Genomic DNA, 21,344 nt, shown 5'->3' with positions numbered 1-21,344 from the left:
CAACACTAAAAAACCTTCCACCAAGAATACAAATCTAAAAGATTAAAACACGTCCACAGCCTCCATTAGCAAACCCAGTCCAATAATCGACGGCGGATAACCTCCAAATGTGGAAACAGAATCTGTATGGGGCACTCATAACACAATAATGATGAGACAGACAAGAATTCAATTTCCAAAGTATGAGAGAGTTTAAAAGTATTAATACAGTGGAGCCAACGTACATGTCATCAATGGGACATACATGCTGACTCACTGAGGTCATGTCCCACCTCTGGTTAAATAGGCTTGTTTCAGACACCCCCTCAACACCAACCACAGACAGTTTTCACAAAGAGATGTTAATTTAGTCAACAAGCATGATGACAAAACAAAAGAATTTAAATGTTGCATAGGTGCCAGCCTGTCTCATAGAGGCAGGGTGGAGTCACACAGACTGCGGGAAACTTAAAAAGCAGTACAACTATACATTGGTTTGTTCTAAATTCACATTATAGAGTTCTTTCAGATTAACAATATTACATACTTCAAATTTCCTTGACAAAGGATAACACAAAAAAAGTCCTGGGGAATGGTTTCAATTGTGGTCCTATGTATTCAATTAATCAACATAGCATAATAGATTAACATAATAATACATGCCATTAACAAATACAAACACTATATGTACAAAGGAGAACAAGGAAAATGGTGGCAGTGAATGACATCTCCTTTCAATGAAAATGTACATTTACCTCCCCAATGGAAACTGTCCCATACTGTAGTTCAGCAGCTACTGGAACACACACATGATCTGTTGAAAACATCACCTGTCTGCAATGTGTAACTGGTCTTAGAAAAGTCTTCTAAGCTTAACCCCAGACCCCCCCATCTTTACTGTACATACTCATTGATTGACGTCTCATTTATTATTGTATATATTGTATGACTTTAAATGTCTTGATGAATTGAATACACAGGACCACAATGGAAACAAGTCCCTAGGACTTTTTGTGTTATCCGTTTAACAATAATTGTAAAATCTTACCACTGTACTATTTACAAACTGTTGCAAAGTATTAAATCAATCAATCAATCAAAAATCCTCCTTCAACTATAGAAAGACCAAGACCTCTCATTTGACACACACCTCTTTTACCATTACATTACTTTTGTCCTCTGTTCTTTGGTAATTTAGAAACTCTTGCTCCTCAACTCAAGAAGAATCTGAAGACGAGGTTTCAGCCTTTCTTTGGGTGGAAACTAAACGAGGAAAAAGGAAGCTCAACACCTCTGGAAGAGATCTTCACAGAGATATACATCACAACGGGAGGGAGTGGACAGGGCAATATTGAACATGAGGTCAGACAGATTGAAGCAGTGTCCAGGAAATCAGCCACAAAAGAAACACCAATCAAATCTGAAGACATCTTTAAACCTTTACCTCCAGAAAATAAACAAATCAGAACAGTGATGACAAAGGGAGTGGCTGGCATTGGGAAATCAGTCCTCATTCAGAAGTGTGGTTTGGACTGGGCAGAAGACAGAGCCAACCAGAGTACTCGCTTCATGTTTCCATTCACGTTCCGTGAGCTGAATTCTGTGAAGAAGAAGTACAGTTTGGAGCAACTTATTAATGACTTTTATGTTGAAACCAAGGGCGTACCAATCTGCAACTTCAACAATCCCAATACTGTGTTCATCTTTGATGGATTAGATGAGTGTAGGCCTCCTCTACAGTTTGACAACAGTGAGATTATAACTGATGTCACAACGCCAACCACGGTGGCTCTGCTTGTCACAAACCTCATCAAGCGCAAGCTGCTTCCCTCTGCTCGCATCTGGATAACCACACGACCTGCAGCAGCCAATCAGATCCCTTCTGAACATGTTGACAGGGTGACAGAGGTGAGAGGATTCACTGACCCCCAGAAGGAGGAGTTCTTCATCAACAGATTCCGTGATGACGAGAAGCAGGCCACAACAATCATCTCACACATCCAGACATCACAAAGCCTCCACATCATGTGTCACATCCCAGTCTTCTGTTGGATCATTGCTGCAGTTCTGGAGGACATGTTGACAGAAAATGAGAAAGTAGCACTTCCAAAGACCCTGGCTGCTATGTTCATCCATTTCATGCTGGTTCATCTCAAACAGATGAAGGCTAAGTATCAGGCAAACAAAGCTCAGGCATATTCTGACTTGAATCCAGATCAGGTTATTCTGACATTGGGAAAACTGGCCTCTGACCAGCTGGAGAAAGACAACCTGATCTTCTATGCAAAAGACCTGACAGAGTGTGGCATTGATATTGAAGAAGCAGCAGTGTACTCAGGAGTGTTCACACAGTTCTTTAAAGAGGAGCATGGGTTGCACACGGACAAGGTGTTCTGCTTTGTCCATCTGAGTGTTCAGGAGTTTCTGGCTGCTCTTTATGTATTTCACTCATTCATCAACACTGGTGTCAACCTGCTGCAACATTCCTTCCGGTGGTCTAAGCTCTTTACAAAGAAGGAAACTCGCTTTTACCAGAGTGCCGTAAACAACGCCTTACAGAGTAAAAATGGACATCTGGACTTGTTCCTCCGTTTTCTCCTGGGCCTGTCACTGGAGACCAACCAGACGCTGTTAGACAGACTGCTTCCTGGTATGAAGACACGAAACATGTCGCAGACCAATCAGAAGACAATCGAGTACATCAAGAAGAAGATCAGGGAGAATCCATCTCAAGAGAGAATCATCAATCTGTTCCACTGTCTGAATGAGCTGAATGATCATTCTCTAGTTGAGGAGATCCAACAGTACCTGAACTCAGGAAGTCTCTCCACAGAACAACTCTCTCCTGCTCAGTGGTCAGCTCTAGTCTTCATTTTGCTGTCATCAGGAAAAGAGCTGGAAGTGTTTGACCTGAAGAAATACTCTGCTTCAGAGGAGGCTCTTCTGAGGCTGCTGCCAGTGATCAAAGCCTCAAACACAGCTCTGTAGGTGAACTGATAACTGGATACATGTTGTATATTATGTCATCTTATTTTATCGGCAAAGAAATACAAAAATGTCTTATAATAACTATTGTTTCTTCAGGCTGAGTGGCTGTAACCTCACAGAGAGATGTTGTGAGGAGTTGTCATCAGTTCTCAGTTCCAGCTCCTCTAATGTGACAGAACTGGATCTAAGCAATAATGATCTGCAGCATTCCAGAACAAAGCAGCTCTGCGTTGGACTGAGGAGTCCTCACTGTAAAGTCAAGACGCTCAGGTCAGTATTCCTGAACCTTTTAAACATGAGAACATTTATACCATGGCTTAATTACACATGGAGTTTGTCTGATTAATTTACTTACATTTAATCAGGAGGATACAGACAATGGCATGTATGCAAATATCAGAGGAAATATAAATTAACACTATATTAGAGGGTTTTCCAGGTTATCAAAACATTGGAACATTTATTCAACTAGAACATTAAACCCAATGGTAGGGCGATTTCACGTTATATGGGACATAAAAGTGGGACAGTTATTCTTTCTAATAATGATTTCATATCAGCAAAATCAGTCAATATCCTAAACTGATCTTAACCTGTAGCTGTAGCCTGTAACACTTCACTAATCAGAATTGTACTTACAGAAACTATATACTATAAATGGAGGCAACATGGTTATAATAATAACACATGTCAACATATATTCATGCAAGCACTGCTTTTCTTTCTTACAATAATTTGAGTCTTCTAAAAACATTGCCATCAGCCTTTCAGTCTCTAGATAGATAGATAGATAGATAGATAGATAGATAGATAGATAGATAGATAGATAGATAGATAGATAGATAGATAGATAGGACCGACCTAATTAATAGTCATGTTATTTACTCAACTTTTACCTGAAGATAGTGGAACAGAACTGGAAGGTAACTTGCATTGGTACCCAGACACAGAAGTTAAGTTTATGCAGTAGAGCGTCTACAGCATAAATCAACACAAACGTTGTTGTTTAGTATTGCATCCATAGTATTTCTACACATCCAATATAATGTCAGAACTGAGGCGGGGTGCTACCCAGACTAAACCAAAGACCCACAGCTGGGCACGGTGATGTCATGTTTATGATATTATGGATATAGTTGGCCTCTTCCTTTGTTCTGCCCCTTCCTCAAACACAGCTCTGTAGGTGAACTGATAACTGGATACATGTTATATATTATGTCATCTTATTTTATCGGCAAAGAAATACAAAAATGTCTTATAATAACTATTGTTTCTTCAGGCTGAGTGGCTGCAACCTCACAGAGAGATGTTGTGAGGAGTTATCATCAGTTCTCAGTTCCAGCTCCTCTAATGTGACAGAACTGGATCTAAGCAATAATGATATGCTGGATTCCGGAACAAAGCAGCTCTGCGTTGGACTGGGGACTCCTCACTGTAAAGTCAAGACACTCAGGTCAGTATTCCTGAACCTTTTAAACATGAGAATATTTATACCATGGCTTAAATACACATGGAGTTTGTCTGATTAATTTATTTACATTTAATCAGGAGGATACAGACAATGGCATGTATGCAAATATCAGAGGAAATATAAATTACAACTATATTAGAGGGTTTTTCAGGTTCTCAAAACATTGGAACATGTATTCAACTAGAACATTTAACGAGGGCTACCGTCTTTTATGTCTTGCCCCCCAATGGTAGGGTGATTTCACGTTATATGGGACATAAAAGTGGGACAGTTATTCTTTCTAATAATGATTTCATATCAGCTTGGTTGATTTCAAAACCCTCCAGCTCATGTACAAAATAAAAAACAGTCAATTGCCAAACAGTATCCAGAAGTTGTTTGAATGGAGAGACAGTAAATCTGAATTAAGAGGAAAGTATTTAAAGGAAAAAGGTTAGAACAAATTCAAGCTTCACTGTATCACAGTAAGAGGGGTTGAATTATGGAACACCAGTGGTGAAGAACTGAAAAGTTGCAGTACAATACTCAAGTTTAAAACAAACTTATAAAAACAACATATTGAAAGATATTGCATTAAGCTCTGAAGATGAACACCAGAAGCTGTTTTTGTGTCTGTTTGTTTCTTGTTTTCATAGTAATTTCTGTACATAGATTTTAGAAATTGTATTTTTTAGATATTATTTGAATAAACAATAAGGGATAAGACTAGATACGTTTTTAACTTCATCCTATGCCCTTTTCAAACACCCTATAAAGTACAACATGTATTTGTTTTCATATTTTTATATTTCTTATTTTAAGTGGATCATGTTTATTTTATGATTTATTTTTGTCTTTTTAACAGTGTTCGAAATAAACAATCAATCAAAGAAAAAGCCATGTGTGCTACATGGAGAGATGACATTCAATCTGTTCATATTGTAAACAAACACATCTGAAACAGACTTGACACAAAACAGTCAACGTGAAACTTTGTGACGTAATCACCAGGGGAGGAGCTTTACCCTGTTTTTTACTGGCATAGCCACGCCCCGGGTCACCCCGCTCACATGACCCTGTCTAAGCGATGTGATTGGTTAAAAACAAACTTTAATCTGGATTTGATAGGCTCTGGCCACAGACTAACCAGTCAGATTCTAATCTCTCGTCCCTGACCTCCTGATTATGTTTGGTTCTCGGGGTTTGTTCCTAGAAATGTAGTGGAGTGAAAGCCATAGTAACACTGTGTGTGTGTGTGTGTGTGTGTGTGTGTGTGTGTGTGTGTGTGTGTGTGTGTGTGTGTGTGTGTGTGTGTGTGTGTGTGTGTGTGTGTGTGTGTGTGTGCGTTTCTGCTTGTGCATGTGCGTGTGCGTGTGTGTGCGTGTGCGTGTGCGTGTGCGTGTGTGTGTGTGTGTGTGTGTGTGTAGGTTGTCAAGCTGCATGATCTCAGAGAAAGGCTGTTCTTATCTGGTCTCTGCTCTGAGGTCCAACTCTCATCTGAAAGTGTTGGATTTGACGTACAATCATCCAGGAGACATCGAGATAAAGAATCTGTCTGCTCTACCACTGCAGACTCTCAGGTATGGAGAGAACCGGTGTGTTCTAGTAGGTTTAGAGGGAATCATACTGTGATGCTGTATAGTATTGTTTAATACTTTAAATTCATTATCTATCATTCTTTCTATTATCAAATATTATATTCAGCCCTGATTTTCCGAACCCCACCAAATGCTCCCCTCCCCCACGTTCTCTGTACATATATAGTTTTTGCTACTACTTTTACCGTATGTAATGTACAATGGACCACAATGGAAACAAGCAAGGATGATTGTGTTATCCTTTTCACTTTAACTTTTGACTGTACTATATATAATGTTAGCAATCTTGTTAATACAGTTTTCAATCAATATTCAATCAAACTATGTCTCTCCTCCACGCCCAGTGTCGAAAATGGTGGAGCGTCCAGGCTGAAACCAGGTTTAAAGAAGTGTAAGTGTGTCTTCTGTTTCATTCATGAAATCAAAGCTGCACGCATCCAGATATTTACTTAACTGTATACTTTCTTTGTTTATTTGGTTTGGAGAATGAACATTAATGAACGCTAAAACATGATTTATGTATTGCATACACATGATTAAGTGTAAATATGCTGTATTTAATGTAAGCTCATTTCCATCCGTAGTCCCAAAACATACAAACATAACAATAAAAATACATAGGTTATAAAATGCTCAATTACAATCAGACAGAGGCTTGTTAAAAAAAAACATTTAAGAAAGCGTAAGTGGACATATGCCTACACACAGGCGAGGTAAAGCGTCTCTGAGTGTCTCTGCGCGTTCATTCTCAATGATGGACGTCACTGTGAATGATGTCACACACTCTCAAACAACAAGAATGAACTGGCGTTCACGTCTGAACACATCGGCTGCGAAGGCGGCCCCAATGACCTCGGGTGGGTCACTCATAGACTGATCAAGGATGAATACAGGGGCTTTTTTCAGGGACACACATTGATGACACCCGTTAGCTACGTGTTGCACAGACGTGTCCATGTCCAAAGCATAGAAGTAATGCTGCACAATTGTCTTAAACTGATGATATTGTGGCCTTTCTAACAAATAAATAAAGTCACTGTTGGTCGGGGTGGTCTTGCAGTCTATTGTTATACTCGTGTCTCTTCTTGTTTACAAACAGTCAATCAGCACAGAGCAGAGATCCGAAGGTTGCATCAAACAAAATATTTATTATCTGAGCGTCACTCACTCCGTTACATAAACAAACTTTGATAAGTATAAAACAACTCAGGGTTCAGGGTGTCACCCATTCCTTATCATCTTTCTCACCCAGGTGGCCTGCACCCACAAATCATTTCATTCCCAGGGGGAGGAGACCTCAATTCAAACCATTCCAAATTCATAGAATTAATAACCCAAAAATATGCAATTTATGTAGCAGGCAATAAATAAGAATATTAGAATAATAAATCAGAATAATAATCAGAATAAACACAATTCACATATAATAGAAAATGGCTCTAACAGATGGGTGGTTGGATGGTCCAGTTTAATATGGAGGGAAGTAAGTAAAGCCATCCAGAGCAGCCCTGGGCACTACACTACGAGTTGATGCCGCAAGAGGAGTGTGGCGACGGACAACCAGGAGACCATCCCTGGACAACGTGGCAGCATTCAAGTAACGCTTCACATCACGCACATTTGTCAGTTGATTTGACGGTCGTGTCCCCTGACGGCGATGAGCGCCCGTACGTCTGAGGTCAGAGCACTCAGCCTGTATAGCCACAACACATGTCCCTGAGACGACTGAATGATATAGGGGGAAAAGTGCTTCACTGCTGCTGCTATGGACAAGGACTCAACCTCACAGGGCAGCCAGGAGGACTGATTTTTGCGCAACTTAGCACTAAAGTACCCTGCAACTTTCACACTGTCCTTACAGGTGATGTACAGCGTAGCTGCCAAACCCAGGTCCCTGACAGGACCAACAGTAATAATCCATTGCTGATCAGCAGGTCGTGGCAATGTAATGGTGTGGGCCGAGGACAAGGCCTTCTGAGAGTTACTGAAAGCACACAGCAACTCGTCTGACCACTGGATCACATCCTTTGAGTCTCTCTCAGCAACCACGTCATCAAGTGGAGCAAGCGTAGTAGCACAGTTTTTGAGTACACGAGCACCTTGTAGGCTCCAATGAACGACCGCATCTCAGTCACAGTTTTTGGGGGAGGGCACGCAGCCAGGGCAGACACACGGTGAGAGGTGGCTCGGATAGTTGCCTTGATGCCACACCCAGCCTAGAATAGAGGGCTGTATGGGTGCTATGGTGATTTTGGTGGCGGTAAGTTTTAATCCACAAGGCTGTAAAGCTGACAACACCCTCCTCCAGATGGCCAACATGTTGTCAAGATTGTTTGGGCCACAGTACATGTCGTCTGCCACTTTGGCTATGTGGCCTTGCTCAAGAAGATCCCCGAACACGCTGCACGTCAACTCCTCCAACGTCGTCTCAGACCCCGGCATTCCCATGGCGCTACGCACGTACAGACGAACGCCCTTAAACAGTGTAACAACTCCACAATATTTCCATGAGTCCCTGGATAAGGGGATTTGATATGTCTATCGCTCTTGTGCTGGGTGCCATAATAATAATAGGTGTTTTCACCCACACACACCTGATGTTTGGCTGGCCTAATAGATATGTTGTTCTTCACCATGCCAACCAAGATGTTTGAATCAAGGTTCGCCTTCAAAGTAGAGGTTGAGCCCGTCCCTTTGAAAGCATGTTCTTATCTTCCCCAATACCTTCAATGGGGACGAGCCGTCTGCCTGATGGGCCACTTGTGTGGTCTTTGTAACGGTGACGCTCAGTCTTGTGGCACATGATGCCTTCATCATAATTCCTGTTGCGCCACTGTCAATAGTGAGTCTTACAGCTCGATGTCCATGAAAGGTGTCAAGATACGGTGATAACTTGATGACCACCCGCTGAACAACGCTGGCTGCAGTCATCTCTTCACCAGCGAAGTTGTCTGATTCGTCCTCAGACTCACTCTGCTCACCCGTAACCTGCCGTGTTTTTGCCATGAACCTTTGTCCTCAGGAGGCAGAAATGGGCATTTGCTCAAAAAATGTTCATCAGGCCTTCTGGCTTCCTTACACAGAGGCCACACCCTCCTCCTCGGAACATGATTCATTTGTTGTTTTGGTTTGGAAAATCTAGAGCTAGAGAATCTAGAACTAGACCTGGAAAATCCAGACACAGCTGTGCGCATAGCCCTTGCATCCTCTGACGCCCGTAGTTCATTTAACAGGGAATCAAGGGCCTGTGAAATCTCTGGCTTAATGGATGTGAGTGTCCATGAACGTAGCTCTGTGCCATACCGCTGCTTCACAAGTCTGGGTAGGTCATCATGCAGGAGGCAGAGCCATGTAAGCACAATAAAGTTCTCAAGTGATGGTGACAGCTCCTCATTTTCTGTCGCAACTTCTGCCATGTGACTGATCCCAGAGTCTTTGTGCAACATGTTGTCGTCCACAAACGCCATTATGTGCTGAAATAAGTCTTCTGGTCTCTCATTAGGTTCCAATTTAATAGCAGCAAAGTCAATGAAATGTGCTGCTATGCACTGAAATCCATAATGCTGACGGATAGCCTGCCATATATGTGAGCAGGTCTGGTGTTTAGGGCATCAAGTCGCGCATTGACAAGCAGTAGAAAAAAGCTTTTCTAACTTTTTTTTTTTTTTTGTGATTTTCGTTTTTTTTCATATTAACACAGTTCGAATGTTGAAGAAGGTTTATAGTCCAAAAGATAGGCGTTTTAGAATCATTAAGTGGTTTAAATTACATAAAAAAAAGAGCAGTGTTTCTGTGTGTTTCTGTCGGTCTTTTGGGGGCGGAGAGTGGCTTTAACTTGCAGGGACAACATTAACATTTTGGTTGGTTGTTGGCCCATTGTTCTCCGGTTACAAGCCTAATCCCCGCCCATCAGTATCGCTCCTCTGTGGTGGTGTAACGTAACTGAAGCACATTTACTCAAGTATTGTACTTAAGTACAATTTTGAGGTATTTTTACTTTACTGGAGTAATATCCACTGGGTGAATATTCAACCTGAGGCTGAAACTAACGTCACCACGGTGCGAAAAAGCGCCGAAGCGGCCAGTATTGCGTTAGTCTTTTTCGGGACAGAATCTAGTTATATAATCAATATAACATTGTACCGAACACAGCAGCTGTGAGGGCAGCCCCAGCTAAACAACAGGCCGCTCGACGTTCGTATGGAAGTATTTCACCGAAGATGTTTGTGGACAAAACAACGGTGGAATAACGAGCTAGGCCTTAGCATTGTTAGCTCGCGATCACGCGTCATGGCTGAACGTACACTTGGTGTTTGCATTTCTCCATCTACAACTCGTACATCTACATAAACGTTCAGATTTAAAATATAAAGTGCTTATCTCATGGCCACGGGTGTTATAATTATTTACGGGCCCTCATAAGTACCCGTATCTTCCGTATTGTTTAATAAAAAGCATTTTGATCCGATTGATGGCCATTGTCTCCGTTGTTTTTCAACTACGCGGCCGTAATGGTTGGGGTGTATTGCACTCCTGATACGTTATAACTCTATGAGAAAATGGCCGCCGATCCGATTAAAATGCTTTTTATTGAACAATATGGAAGATACGGGTACTTAGACCCACCCGAAGTTAATGTTAACATCCGTGGCCATGAGGTAAGCACTTTATATTTGAAATCTGAACGTTTATGTAGATTGTAGATGTACGGGTTGTAAATGGAGAGCGCAAACACCAGGTTGGAGTTAATCCAGGACCTAGCTGGTCGTGTCTTCATTATTAAATAGGTAAACCTCGACTGTAGTTGACTACCAGTGGGTCACTCAAATTTAGTGGTGGAAGAAGCACTCGGTGGTAGCAATACCACGATAAAAAAATACTCTGTTACAAGTAAAAGTGCTCAAAATGTTAATTGAGTAAAATCAAAGTAAAAGTACTAAAGTCTTGGTATCAAAATGTACTTAAAGTACCTAAAGTATAAGTACTAAAATGTTTGAAAATAGCTCATCTACAAGCTCACAACGCGTCGCAATGCGCATTGTAAGCTTGTAGATCAGCTATTTTCAAATAGACTATGTATAAAATAGGGCTAAAGTGGTTAATGTATGTTTTATAATGTAATAATTTATATCTGCAAAGTAACTAGTAACTCAAGTTTAAGATGATTGTAGTGGAGTAAAAGTACAATATTTTCCTCTGATCTGTAGTGGAGTAGAAGTTAAAGTATTGTAAATACTCCAGTAAAGTAAAAATACCTTAAAAAAATGTAATTGTGTTGCATCAAATTTCTATATGGTGGACAGCTGACTGAAAGGTGTAAATGGGGGAGTGATTAGAGGAGTGGCTAGGTTGAATAAATTACCCATTGTTCACGCCCATTACCTGGAGCTGAGAGGTGCTATTGAAGTGGAAATTCTTTAGGAGGGATTATCTCAGTTTGGACTATTATAGATAACAAGATTAAAATGGTCACATCTTCTTCAAATGTGTTCCAATTTCAATGAATGATACATCATATGAAAGCTTATATTCTGTACTTCAACAATCTGTAATAAAATGAAAAATGAAAAATGACGACTCGATGCCTAAAGCACTGTACCCACTCACATATTGTCAATGGATGTAGAGTTTTTCACTATACTTTGATGTGAAATCACAGGACAATAAGTGTCCATTTGTCCAAGCATTAATTCCAGCATGCTTACTTTCTGTTCCTTTGTCGATGCTGCGCGCGGGGGAGGTCCTCCCCGTCGTCATGGAAACCTCTGTGTGGAGACGCTCTAGTAGGGCGGGCCATACTCAGGTGCTAAAATGAATATTAAGGAAATCCAAAAAAGAGGGGTGTCTATTTTATGTGTTTTTTGATGGAGAGTTCAAATATGACATTATTTTTTGGATAGGACAACTCTTACCTACATCAATTTGCATTTTTATATCGCTAATTGTACCCGTTCTAATTAATTTATAAGATATTAAAATCCAAAGGAAATCCTAACATGTGGGGTGTCTAAATGATGTGTTTTTATATGGGGAATTCAAATGTGACATTATTTTTTAGGTGGAATAACTCTAACCTACATCATTTTGTACTTCAAAATGACTAATTTTGCCCTTTTTAGCCTCATTTTAGGATATTAAAAGACATAAGGAAAATACTTTATATTGACAAAGCCAAATCAAACTTACATATTTATTCACAATGGAAGTGCATGTATATCACTGGATACAATTATGAAGATCAATTATCACTTCCTGAACTTTGCTAGGTTGTACAAGTCCTGCTTTGACGCTTTGCCTTAGACATCAGTCTCCTGCTGGTTTCATGAGTCCTGATCCCTCCATCCCTCTTTTCCTGAGAGAAGTACATGTATGTAGAAGAAGCCTCAGTCACCATTTTGACAACCCTCTCAATGCTCTGAGTGTGGCAGGGCCAGTTGGGCACCTCCATGGGATGACAATGAAGTTCTTCATCTCCGATGTGTTTAGTATGCAAGTGAGAGGTAGCTCTGACCAGTGGCGTACCCACCATAGAGGCAGGGCAGGCGGCCGCCTGCCCAACTAAAATCTAGCCTCCCCTAGAAAATAAAGTAAAAGACTGAAAAACAGGCAGTGAAAAAAATACAAAGACAATAGTGGCCGTCGGACCTCCTCGTCCATTCGCGCGGCAGAGCGACGTCGCCTATAGTGATGCAAATGTTTTCCTTTATCTTCATGGGGTGCCAGGAGTGCCAGGTGTGGGGGTCTGGGCCATCACCTGTACTCACCTGGCATAAAAGGGGCTCTGAGAGCAGCTTGAGCCATTAAACTAGGCTACAACATGAAGAGACCACCGCTGAATAATTGATTGATTGATTATAGGCCTGCATTTTGTTTTTATTAACGTTTTTCAGTTTTGTAGTCAGTGTAGTGTTGTTGTTAACTTGTTTCCCCCGAGATTTCCCCCCCGACATTTTCCCCGAGTACCCCCCCCCCCCCCCCCCCTTCGGAGGGGGGGGGGGGGGGGCGGTGGGGTAGAGAAAAAAAATCTCGCCTGCCCTAAATGTAATTTCTGGGAACGCCACTGGCTCTGACACACCTTCTGACCAGCTAATCAATCCACCAATGCTGGAAGCATCATAATTGATCTCAGTTGTCCCTATGGTTCTTACAGAGGAGTCCCCCAGCTGAGTGTCTGGGTCTCCTTCTCCCCTGATGGCCAGGATTCCCTCCACCCCCTCAATCCTCTCCTTCTGATCCTTAGCGCTCAGCAGTGTTTGGAGGGTGGATTCATTATGGGCATACCAAGCAGATCTTCTAACAGTTGGCATCACAATGTCCAGTACCTACTTCCTCTGGGACTTCAGGCAGTCCAGCTGAAACAGGATGTGCCTAGGCCCTTCAATCCAGGACTCCTTGATCTTCACATTGAACCAACATGGATAATACACTCCAATGATGTATTCCACAATGAACTGCAGATTTTTCTGATTCTTTCCTCTCAGTCCATGCTTTGACACCCAGAGCCTGAGAAGTCTGTTTGCTGTGGTGAGCCGGTGGCTGTGGTTTACTGGCCCATTGTGGCCCAATATCCAACAGATCCAGCCTTGTAGGAACCACTCTGTCTCCGACTGCACAAACAATTTGATAGCCATAGTGTTAATCAGTCGAGAAATCTTGAATGACCTTGTAAGGCAGCTTGATCAGTGAAGGGCCATCAGAGATCCTGGTAAATTTTGGATTGATATCCAACTCTGTAGCTGAATCAAGGAGCTTTAGTATTGGTCCAGATAATTTGTTGACAGAGTAGGACCTTCAAGTTCAACAATGAGCCAGCGGAGGGGCAGTTCACCAGTGTGTAAGTTGCACACCAACCAGACCAGGTTTCTGCCCATGTGCAGCTCCAGCTTCCTCAATGCTCCAGCTTTTACACCACTGTTGACATTTGTTGAGTCTCCTCCAATGGCCCACAAGGTCTTATGAAAACCTTTCTCTCTCAGCCAAGCAAAAAGGACCTTAGCAATCTGCACTGCATGTGACTCCTCTTTAGTTGCTGTTTCTGGGGTAAAATGGAACATATAGTTGCTGCCAGGCTCACTGACAACACTATGTTCTTCCCTCATCTTTGCAGGAAAAGATTGGTCACTGCCCTCAGCTTCCATCATTACATTGGTCAGGTCAATCCGTCCATCAAAGAGGATGCAGGACTCACACGCCCCCCCCCCCTCCTTCCTGCACTTCTCCTCAAATTCATCCCCCAGCTCTCTTATCAACTTCTCCTGTGCTATCTTGACCTTGTTTTTATCAATCACTTTTCATAGGGTGTCTTCTGTGATGATTCAATCAGAGCCGCAGTTGCTATTGCTGCAGTTGGCCTGAGCGAATTAATTACAAATTAATAAAACAATAATCAACTGCAAATGTATGTAGGTTAGGTTTATCAGAATTTAAACATTTCTTCAGATTTGTGTTTTACACACAAACATCTGTTATTTGAACAGGAATTCTTTATAAAAGCCTCCCATCTTAAGTTCTGTCTTCGAGAAGAAAATCGCTACTTAATCAAAGAAATGGACAATAATCAATTGCAAATTGATGTAGGTTAGGTTTATCAGAATTGGAACATTTCTTCAGATTTGTGTTTTACATGCCAACATCTGTTATTTTGAACAGGAATTCTTTATAAAAGCCTCCCAAAATATTTTTTTCTTCTAGAAGAAAATCGCAAATTAATCAAAACATTTACAATAATCAACAGCAAATTGATGTAGGTTAGGTTTATCAGAATTGAAAATTTTCTTCAGATTTGTGTTCTACATGCCAAAATCTGTCATTTGAACACCCCTCTTTTTTGATTTTCAAAAAAAAAAAAGTATGGCCCGCCCTAACGCTCTAGTCTTCTTCTCCCACGCTGCGCCGTCAACAAGGAACGGGGCGAACTCATTGTCAAGTAACAGTGTGTACAGGAGATTCTGTCGCCAGTTTTCAAACGAGATCACATTCTCTATCTTGGTTAAGCACCATTGTTTCGGAGCTCTTAGTGACGTTGACATATTGCGCGCTGCGCGCTCGCAATCCTCTCGCGTTCTGACTGTAGAATAAATTCACAGTGCGACCGTCTCTTCAAAAGACTTTTGATTTGAAATCCTTTTTCGGCATGATGCCACCACGCCAGTTTAGGTAAAGGGATACATTCAAGGAGAGTCACAGACACGAGAGGTTTTGCGGCGCAAACATTTTACTGAAGGAAGTGATGGTACAATAATCCCAGGCACCTGATCTCCAGGTACTTAAGTAACCATGACAACATTACCATGACAACCACACGCCCACATTAACTCTTTAACTGCCAGAGTAATAGTGTAATAGTGTCACCCCACTGCCAGCGAAAAAGAGCGATTTTACTGACCTTCTAAAAATCATGGAATATTCTCTGTGACCTCCGTGTTCACAGAGATCGCCTCATTATACGCATGGGGGTCCGGCACAGAGTGCCGCGCTATGAGCTTGTAGATCTGCTATCTACTTTTTAAAGGAATCATAAAAATGTGCGTAAATCTTTTGAATAAATATTTTTTTAAATGAACATTTTTAACTCAAATCTTTGCTTCTGGGGGATTCTACAAATGTCTTCTAAATCCTAACTGTTAAAAAAAACAAAAAAAAAACGTATGATGTTATAATATCAGTGGTTCTCAAACTGTTTTCATGTCAAGGACCCCCACAATTACATGAATTTGGCCGTGGACCCCCATCTCAAAATATTTTGTTCCAGGGACAAGATTTGAGTTACAAATGTTTGCTTTAAAAAATATATATACATATATATATATTCAAAGATTTGCACACATTTTCACGACTTTTCAAAAATAGCAGATCGGTGCCGCGCTATGAGCTTGTAGATCTGCTGTTTTTGAGTAGCCTAAGTATAAAAGGTTAAAGTGGTTAATAATATTGTGATGCTATATTAACACATTTTGCTGGGGACCCCCTGGAACCCCCCCAAGGACCCCTGGGGGTCCCCGGACCCCACTTTGAGAACCAATGCTCTAAACAACCTTCATACTGTAGTTACAGTGATTCATTTAAAGGGCCAGTCCACTGTGGTTGAGGTTTGGGTTGTGTAGTTACCTTGATGTCATGATGGAACTCTAAAGGACAAGAAATGTAAAATAATATCTCCATTGATTAGAAATTAATAATTCTAAATATGCTCCTCATTGACTTACATCAGGGATGTCAAACTCAAATACACAGTGGGCCTAAATTAAAAAATTGGTATAAGTCAAGGGCCGGACTGGTTCAGGTCCCGGCGTGGGTACCTGATATGCAGTTTATAGATTACCCTGAAACACAGGACACATCATGAGACACAGAAACGTGTTGTCTCTTTCACAGGATCCACACTGGATAATGCTGGTTTTATTAAACCCCAAAAGCGTATTGCACACACCATACATAGGCTATTAATCAAACAAATTTAATCTGTTGCAATATTTTCTTGTCAGTAATTTCAAGTAGCAAACAGGCAAACAGCAACAAAATAAATGTCCTTCAAAATCAAATACACTTAATACTGTATGTAAGTAAGATAAATGCAAAAATGAAAGTGCATGCATAAAATGCATTGTTAAAGCTTAATTTGCTGCTCTATGATTCTCACCAATAACTGCTTTCTAATGTAAAATGAGAAAGTCAATGAAATCAGTTGCATTAATTTCTAATGGCCAGCTGTAACTTTTCCTGAGTCCATTTAACTGAACAAACAATATATAAAGGCAAACAGCCCCCAAAAAATATTTCCTTCAAAGAAAAATCTTATGTCCTGACAGTCCTGTGCTAACAAATGCAAAAATAAAACTGAATTACTAGCTCAGTCTGCTGCTCTGTGATGATCACTTGTCTGAGCCTGATACTTGGAGTCTCATCTTGTGTACAAGTTCATCAATGTTTGGGGTCAGGCTTTGAGCTGAGGAAATCCTCAGGATTGAGTGAAGGTGTTCATCAGTAGGACGACTCCCAATGTGTCGGGGATGAAACGTGCAAACTCAGCAGCACCCACAGACTCATATTTTGCCTTCAGTGCGTCATTACACTGGAGCTCAATCAGCTCCATTTGTAGGTTTGGTGGTGCGCTTTCCACGTCAGCTGCAAATGGATTGCTGAACAGTTAGAACCTGCTTTTTGGGGTCTCAAAGTCGGCAAATCGTCGCTTGAAGTTGGCACCAAGTATGCTGAGTTTTTCAGCAAACTGTGCACTCGGGAACCCGGCGGTAGAGACCTGCTCTCATGGTCTGGCAGCACGGAAAATGGCAAAAGTGTTCGTGTCGCATCTGCGTCTCGCAGAGGAGCAGCTTGGTTTTAAAAGCCTTCACTGTGGGGTACATGTCGGAGATGACGCGCCCCTGCAGCTGCAGGTTCAGTGCATTAAGGTGGCCTGTTATGTCGCAGAGAAACGCCACTTCACACAGGAACATTTGATCTCGAAGCTCTGTCGTGTCTTTCCCTTTGCTTTCCATGAACTGACAGATCTCCTCACGCAGCTCGAAACATCTTTTCAGTACCTTTCCCTGGCTTAACCATCGCACCTCTGTGTGATAGGGCAGATCACCATACTCTGAATTTAACTCCCCCTAAAACGTCTTGAACTGGCGGTGATTTAATCCTCTGGCTCTAATGAAGTTAACTGCTTTTTTTTATCGTGCTCATTACATGTTCCATTTTCAATGCTTTGCCACACAACGACTCCTGGTGTATGATGCAGTGATAAGATGTCAGCTCACCTTTGTCGTTCTCCTCCTGTTTTCTCTCCCGAATCTTTGCCACCGATCCACTCTTGTTACCGCACATAGCAGGCGCTCCGTCTGTTGTCAGTCCCACAAGTTTATCCCAAGGCAGCCCCATGTCATTTACACACCTGGACACCTCTTCGTACAGATATTTTCCTGTAGTTGTGCCATGCATATGACGTAATCCCAAAAACTCTTCAGTTACGCACAGGCTAGAGTCCACTCCACGGATGAAAATTGACAGCTGTCCAATGTCAGATATGTACATGCTCTCGTCCACATCAAGGGAGTATGCGACAAATTCTTTTCCCTTTCTCACAAGCCGCTGTTCTAGATTGGTGGAAAGCTCTTGCACACGGTCAGCAACAGTGTTTCTGTTCAGGCTCACATTTGAAAACAATTGCTTTCTTTCCGGGCACACGGCGTCACAAAATTTCATCATACAGTTTTTGATAAACTCTCCCTCGGTAAAAGGCCGGGCTGATTTTGCGACCTCTTCTGCAACAATAAAACTGGCCTTGACAGCAGACTTGCTTTGTGATTTGGCTTCAGACCTTTTTTTAATTCTTCTACCTTCTGTAGCCTTTGTTCCATGTCCATATTCTTGTATTTGTCTCTTTGTGTTTCGCTGACGTTAAGAAGTGTCTTCTTAGGTTATATTCTTTCATTACCGCCACACTGTCTCCACACAGAAGACACACAGGTTTTCCCTTTACATCGGTGAACATGTATTCTGCCTCCCACCTGGCTTGAAAATCCCTGTGCTCAGAGTCCACCTTTCGTTTCGCCATTTTTGGGGAGAGGGCTACCTGTTGACCACAGGCGAATGAATGCGATACGCTGCCTGTCAGTGCCACTGCTGCAGTCACAGTGTGATGAATACTGAAGACGCGGTTTCTGGATACAAATACTCTTGCATTGCATGGCGGGACTGGTAAACAGTCAGTGCGCCCAAAACCCCTTTTATTTTTTAGCAAAACTAAAAAAATAAAAGCCTGGAGATCGAGGCTACCCAAAACCCCACTCGCCCCATTGTTTTGGTTTACTGAGGTTATGTTTAGGAGACAGATAGACGCCCGAGGCGAGTGGGAATATTTTTTTTGCCAAAAAAAAATTCAATACATTTTTTTATTTTGATATGCCGACGGGCCAGTTATAATTGTTATTCAATATCATCTTGCGGGCCAAAGATAATTTCTCACGGGCCTGATTTGGCCCGCGGGCCTTGAGTTTGACATATATGACTTACATTGTACGCTGAAACAGATCTCAAAGTAACTCTTTTAGTACATAAACAAACACAAACAAAGCTGATTCAGACAATATAGAACATCACCAAACCCAGTACTGTTTATTTATTTAATACAAATGTTAACTTCCTGCTGACTTTACTATTTGAAGATCTGGATCCGCGGATCCAGTCCGGGTTTTCTTCCTAATCCAGAGACCCCCCCCCCCCCTTCCATCTGGACATGTTTTGTGTCAGGGACCCCAGAAATCTTTTTTTTTTTTTTAAATGTTCATAAATATCAGATATAAAAGCTTGCAGCGTGGCACGATGTGACGCACTGTGAGCTTGTAGATCTGATCAGGGTTGAGCTGTACGGGGTGCGGGAGGGGGCGCCGCACCCTTAGTTCTGACACTGTGGGGGCTGGGGGCTCGCGCATGCTCCACATGCACGCACCGTCAGCGGCGGTCTTTAACGCCTTAAAGTTTAAACAATAGCCTCTCAAGGTTCGCGCCGTCAGTGGCGAGCCGTTCTCAATAGCGTCTACCTGGCTGCTTTGCATAACATTAGGCTACTCGAGAAAAGACACGGACTTGAATTGAATGTGTTACATTCCTCTAACAATGACAGACAACAGTCTCTGCACTGCAAGGTGTGAAGGGGATCGCTTAGCAGAGGACCCAGTTCTCTGAGACAAGACAAAGACAAGTTGTCTGATTATTTTAACTACTTATGTGTGGGTGAGTCTATGTAAAGGGCTTTTATAAAAAAATAAAAGGAAAATAAAATAATTAATTTAAAACAAAAACAACAAATTAACAATGCAACAAAATAATAATACTTATAATTACATTAATAATCACATGTTGAATACAGTATTTCAACTAGCACTGAGCTGAGTGGCTATATGCACATGCCTGCGCACGTGACGTCATAAAATACAGCACCCTTAGTTCAAAAATCCACAGCTCACCACTGGATCTGATATTTATGAGAACCCCTGTTCCAAAACACTAAAATCTAAAAGGACACTTTCCTGGTTTTAATGGGTTAACACTGATTTTACTCTGTGTGTGTGTGTGTGTGTGTGTGTGTGTGTGTGTGTGTGTGTGTGTGTGTGTGTGTGTGTGTGTGTGTGTGTGTGTGTGTGTGTGTGTGTGTGTGTGTGTGTGTGTGTGTGTGTCAGATGTAAACCTCATATAGAGCGCTTATAGATCAGCTATTTTCAATAGTTTTGATTAATATGGAGATACAAGGTTTCTGCCTGACAGCAACGATATACTTTGTCTCAGTATGAAAAGTACAAATAACAGATCTACAAGATCACAACACATCACAATGTGACACATTGTGAGCTTGTAGATCTGCTATCTAATGTAATTAGATCTATCTGATTTAAACATTATCTTATACTTTCTACAAGCTCATAGCGCGGCACCGAGTGCCGCGCTATGAGCTTGTAGATCTGCTATTTTTGAATAAATCATGACATTTTCATAAATCTTTGAATATATATATATATATATATATATATATATATATATATATATATATATATATATATATAATATATATTTAAGGTGAACATTTTAACTACAAATGTCTCTAAATCCTAACAGTTAAAACATTTAAATGAATGTATGTTGTTATAATGTCAGTGGTTCTCAAACTGTTTTCATGTCAAGGACCCCCACAATGATATGGATTTGGCCGCGGACCCCCACCTGAAAATATGTTGTTCCAGGGACCCCCAGAAGCAAAGATTTGAGTTAAAAATGTTTGCTTTAAATATATATATATTCAAAGATTTGCTTAAATGTTCACGATTTTTCTAAAAGAGCAGATCGGTGCCGCGCTATGAGCTTGTAGATCTGCTATTTTTGAATAGCCTAATTATAAAAGTTGAAACATGATTGTGATTCTATATTAACCCATTTAGCTGGGGACCCATTTAACCCATTAAGAGGAAGAAGGAACGCATCGCTAATCAAAAATAGCAGATCTACAAGCTCATAGTGCGGCACTATGAGCTTGCAGATCTGCTATTTTTGAAAAATCATGAAAACGTGTGCAAATCTTTGAATATTATAGTTTTATAAAGCGAACATTTGTAAAATATTTTGTTCCAGTACAAGCTCGTAGCGAGGCACAGAGTGCCTTAGCCGAGCTTGTAGATCTGCTATTTTCAAACAGCCAAAAAAAGAAAGTTAGAAAGTGGTGTAAAGTAACTAAGTACATGTATTCAAGTACTGTACTTAAGTACAATTTTGAGTATTTCCAATTTTCAGTACTTTTACTTCTACTCCACTACATCTCAGAAGCAGATATTGCATTT

At 41.2% G+C, this 21,344-nt stretch overlaps 1 protein-coding gene across 1 annotated transcript in view; it reads left to right on the top strand.

The window, feature by feature from the left end:
* Positions 1–21,344, top strand: part of LOC311049471 (NACHT, LRR and PYD domains-containing protein 3-like) — a 43,236-nt gene that overhangs the window by 20,712 nt on the left and 1,180 nt on the right. The window contains exons 4-8 of the mRNA XM_084063046.1: positions 1,178–2,963; positions 3,064–3,237; positions 4,247–4,420; positions 5,845–5,997; positions 6,360–6,406. Of these exons, the coding sequence (XP_083919172.1) occupies positions 1,178–2,963; positions 3,064–3,237; positions 4,247–4,420; positions 5,845–5,997; positions 6,360–6,406 (2,334 nt within the window). The remainder of the gene's footprint in view (positions 1–1,177; positions 2,964–3,063; positions 3,238–4,246; positions 4,421–5,844; positions 5,998–6,359; positions 6,407–21,344) is intronic.

This window comes from Gymnoscopelus microlampas (assembly GCF_963454915.1).
Source record: "Gymnoscopelus microlampas genome assembly, chromosome: 7".
Lineage (NCBI taxonomy): Eukaryota > Metazoa > Chordata > Actinopteri > Myctophiformes > Myctophidae > Gymnoscopelus > Gymnoscopelus microlampas.
This window is presented reverse-complemented; position numbering and strand designations above follow the sequence as displayed.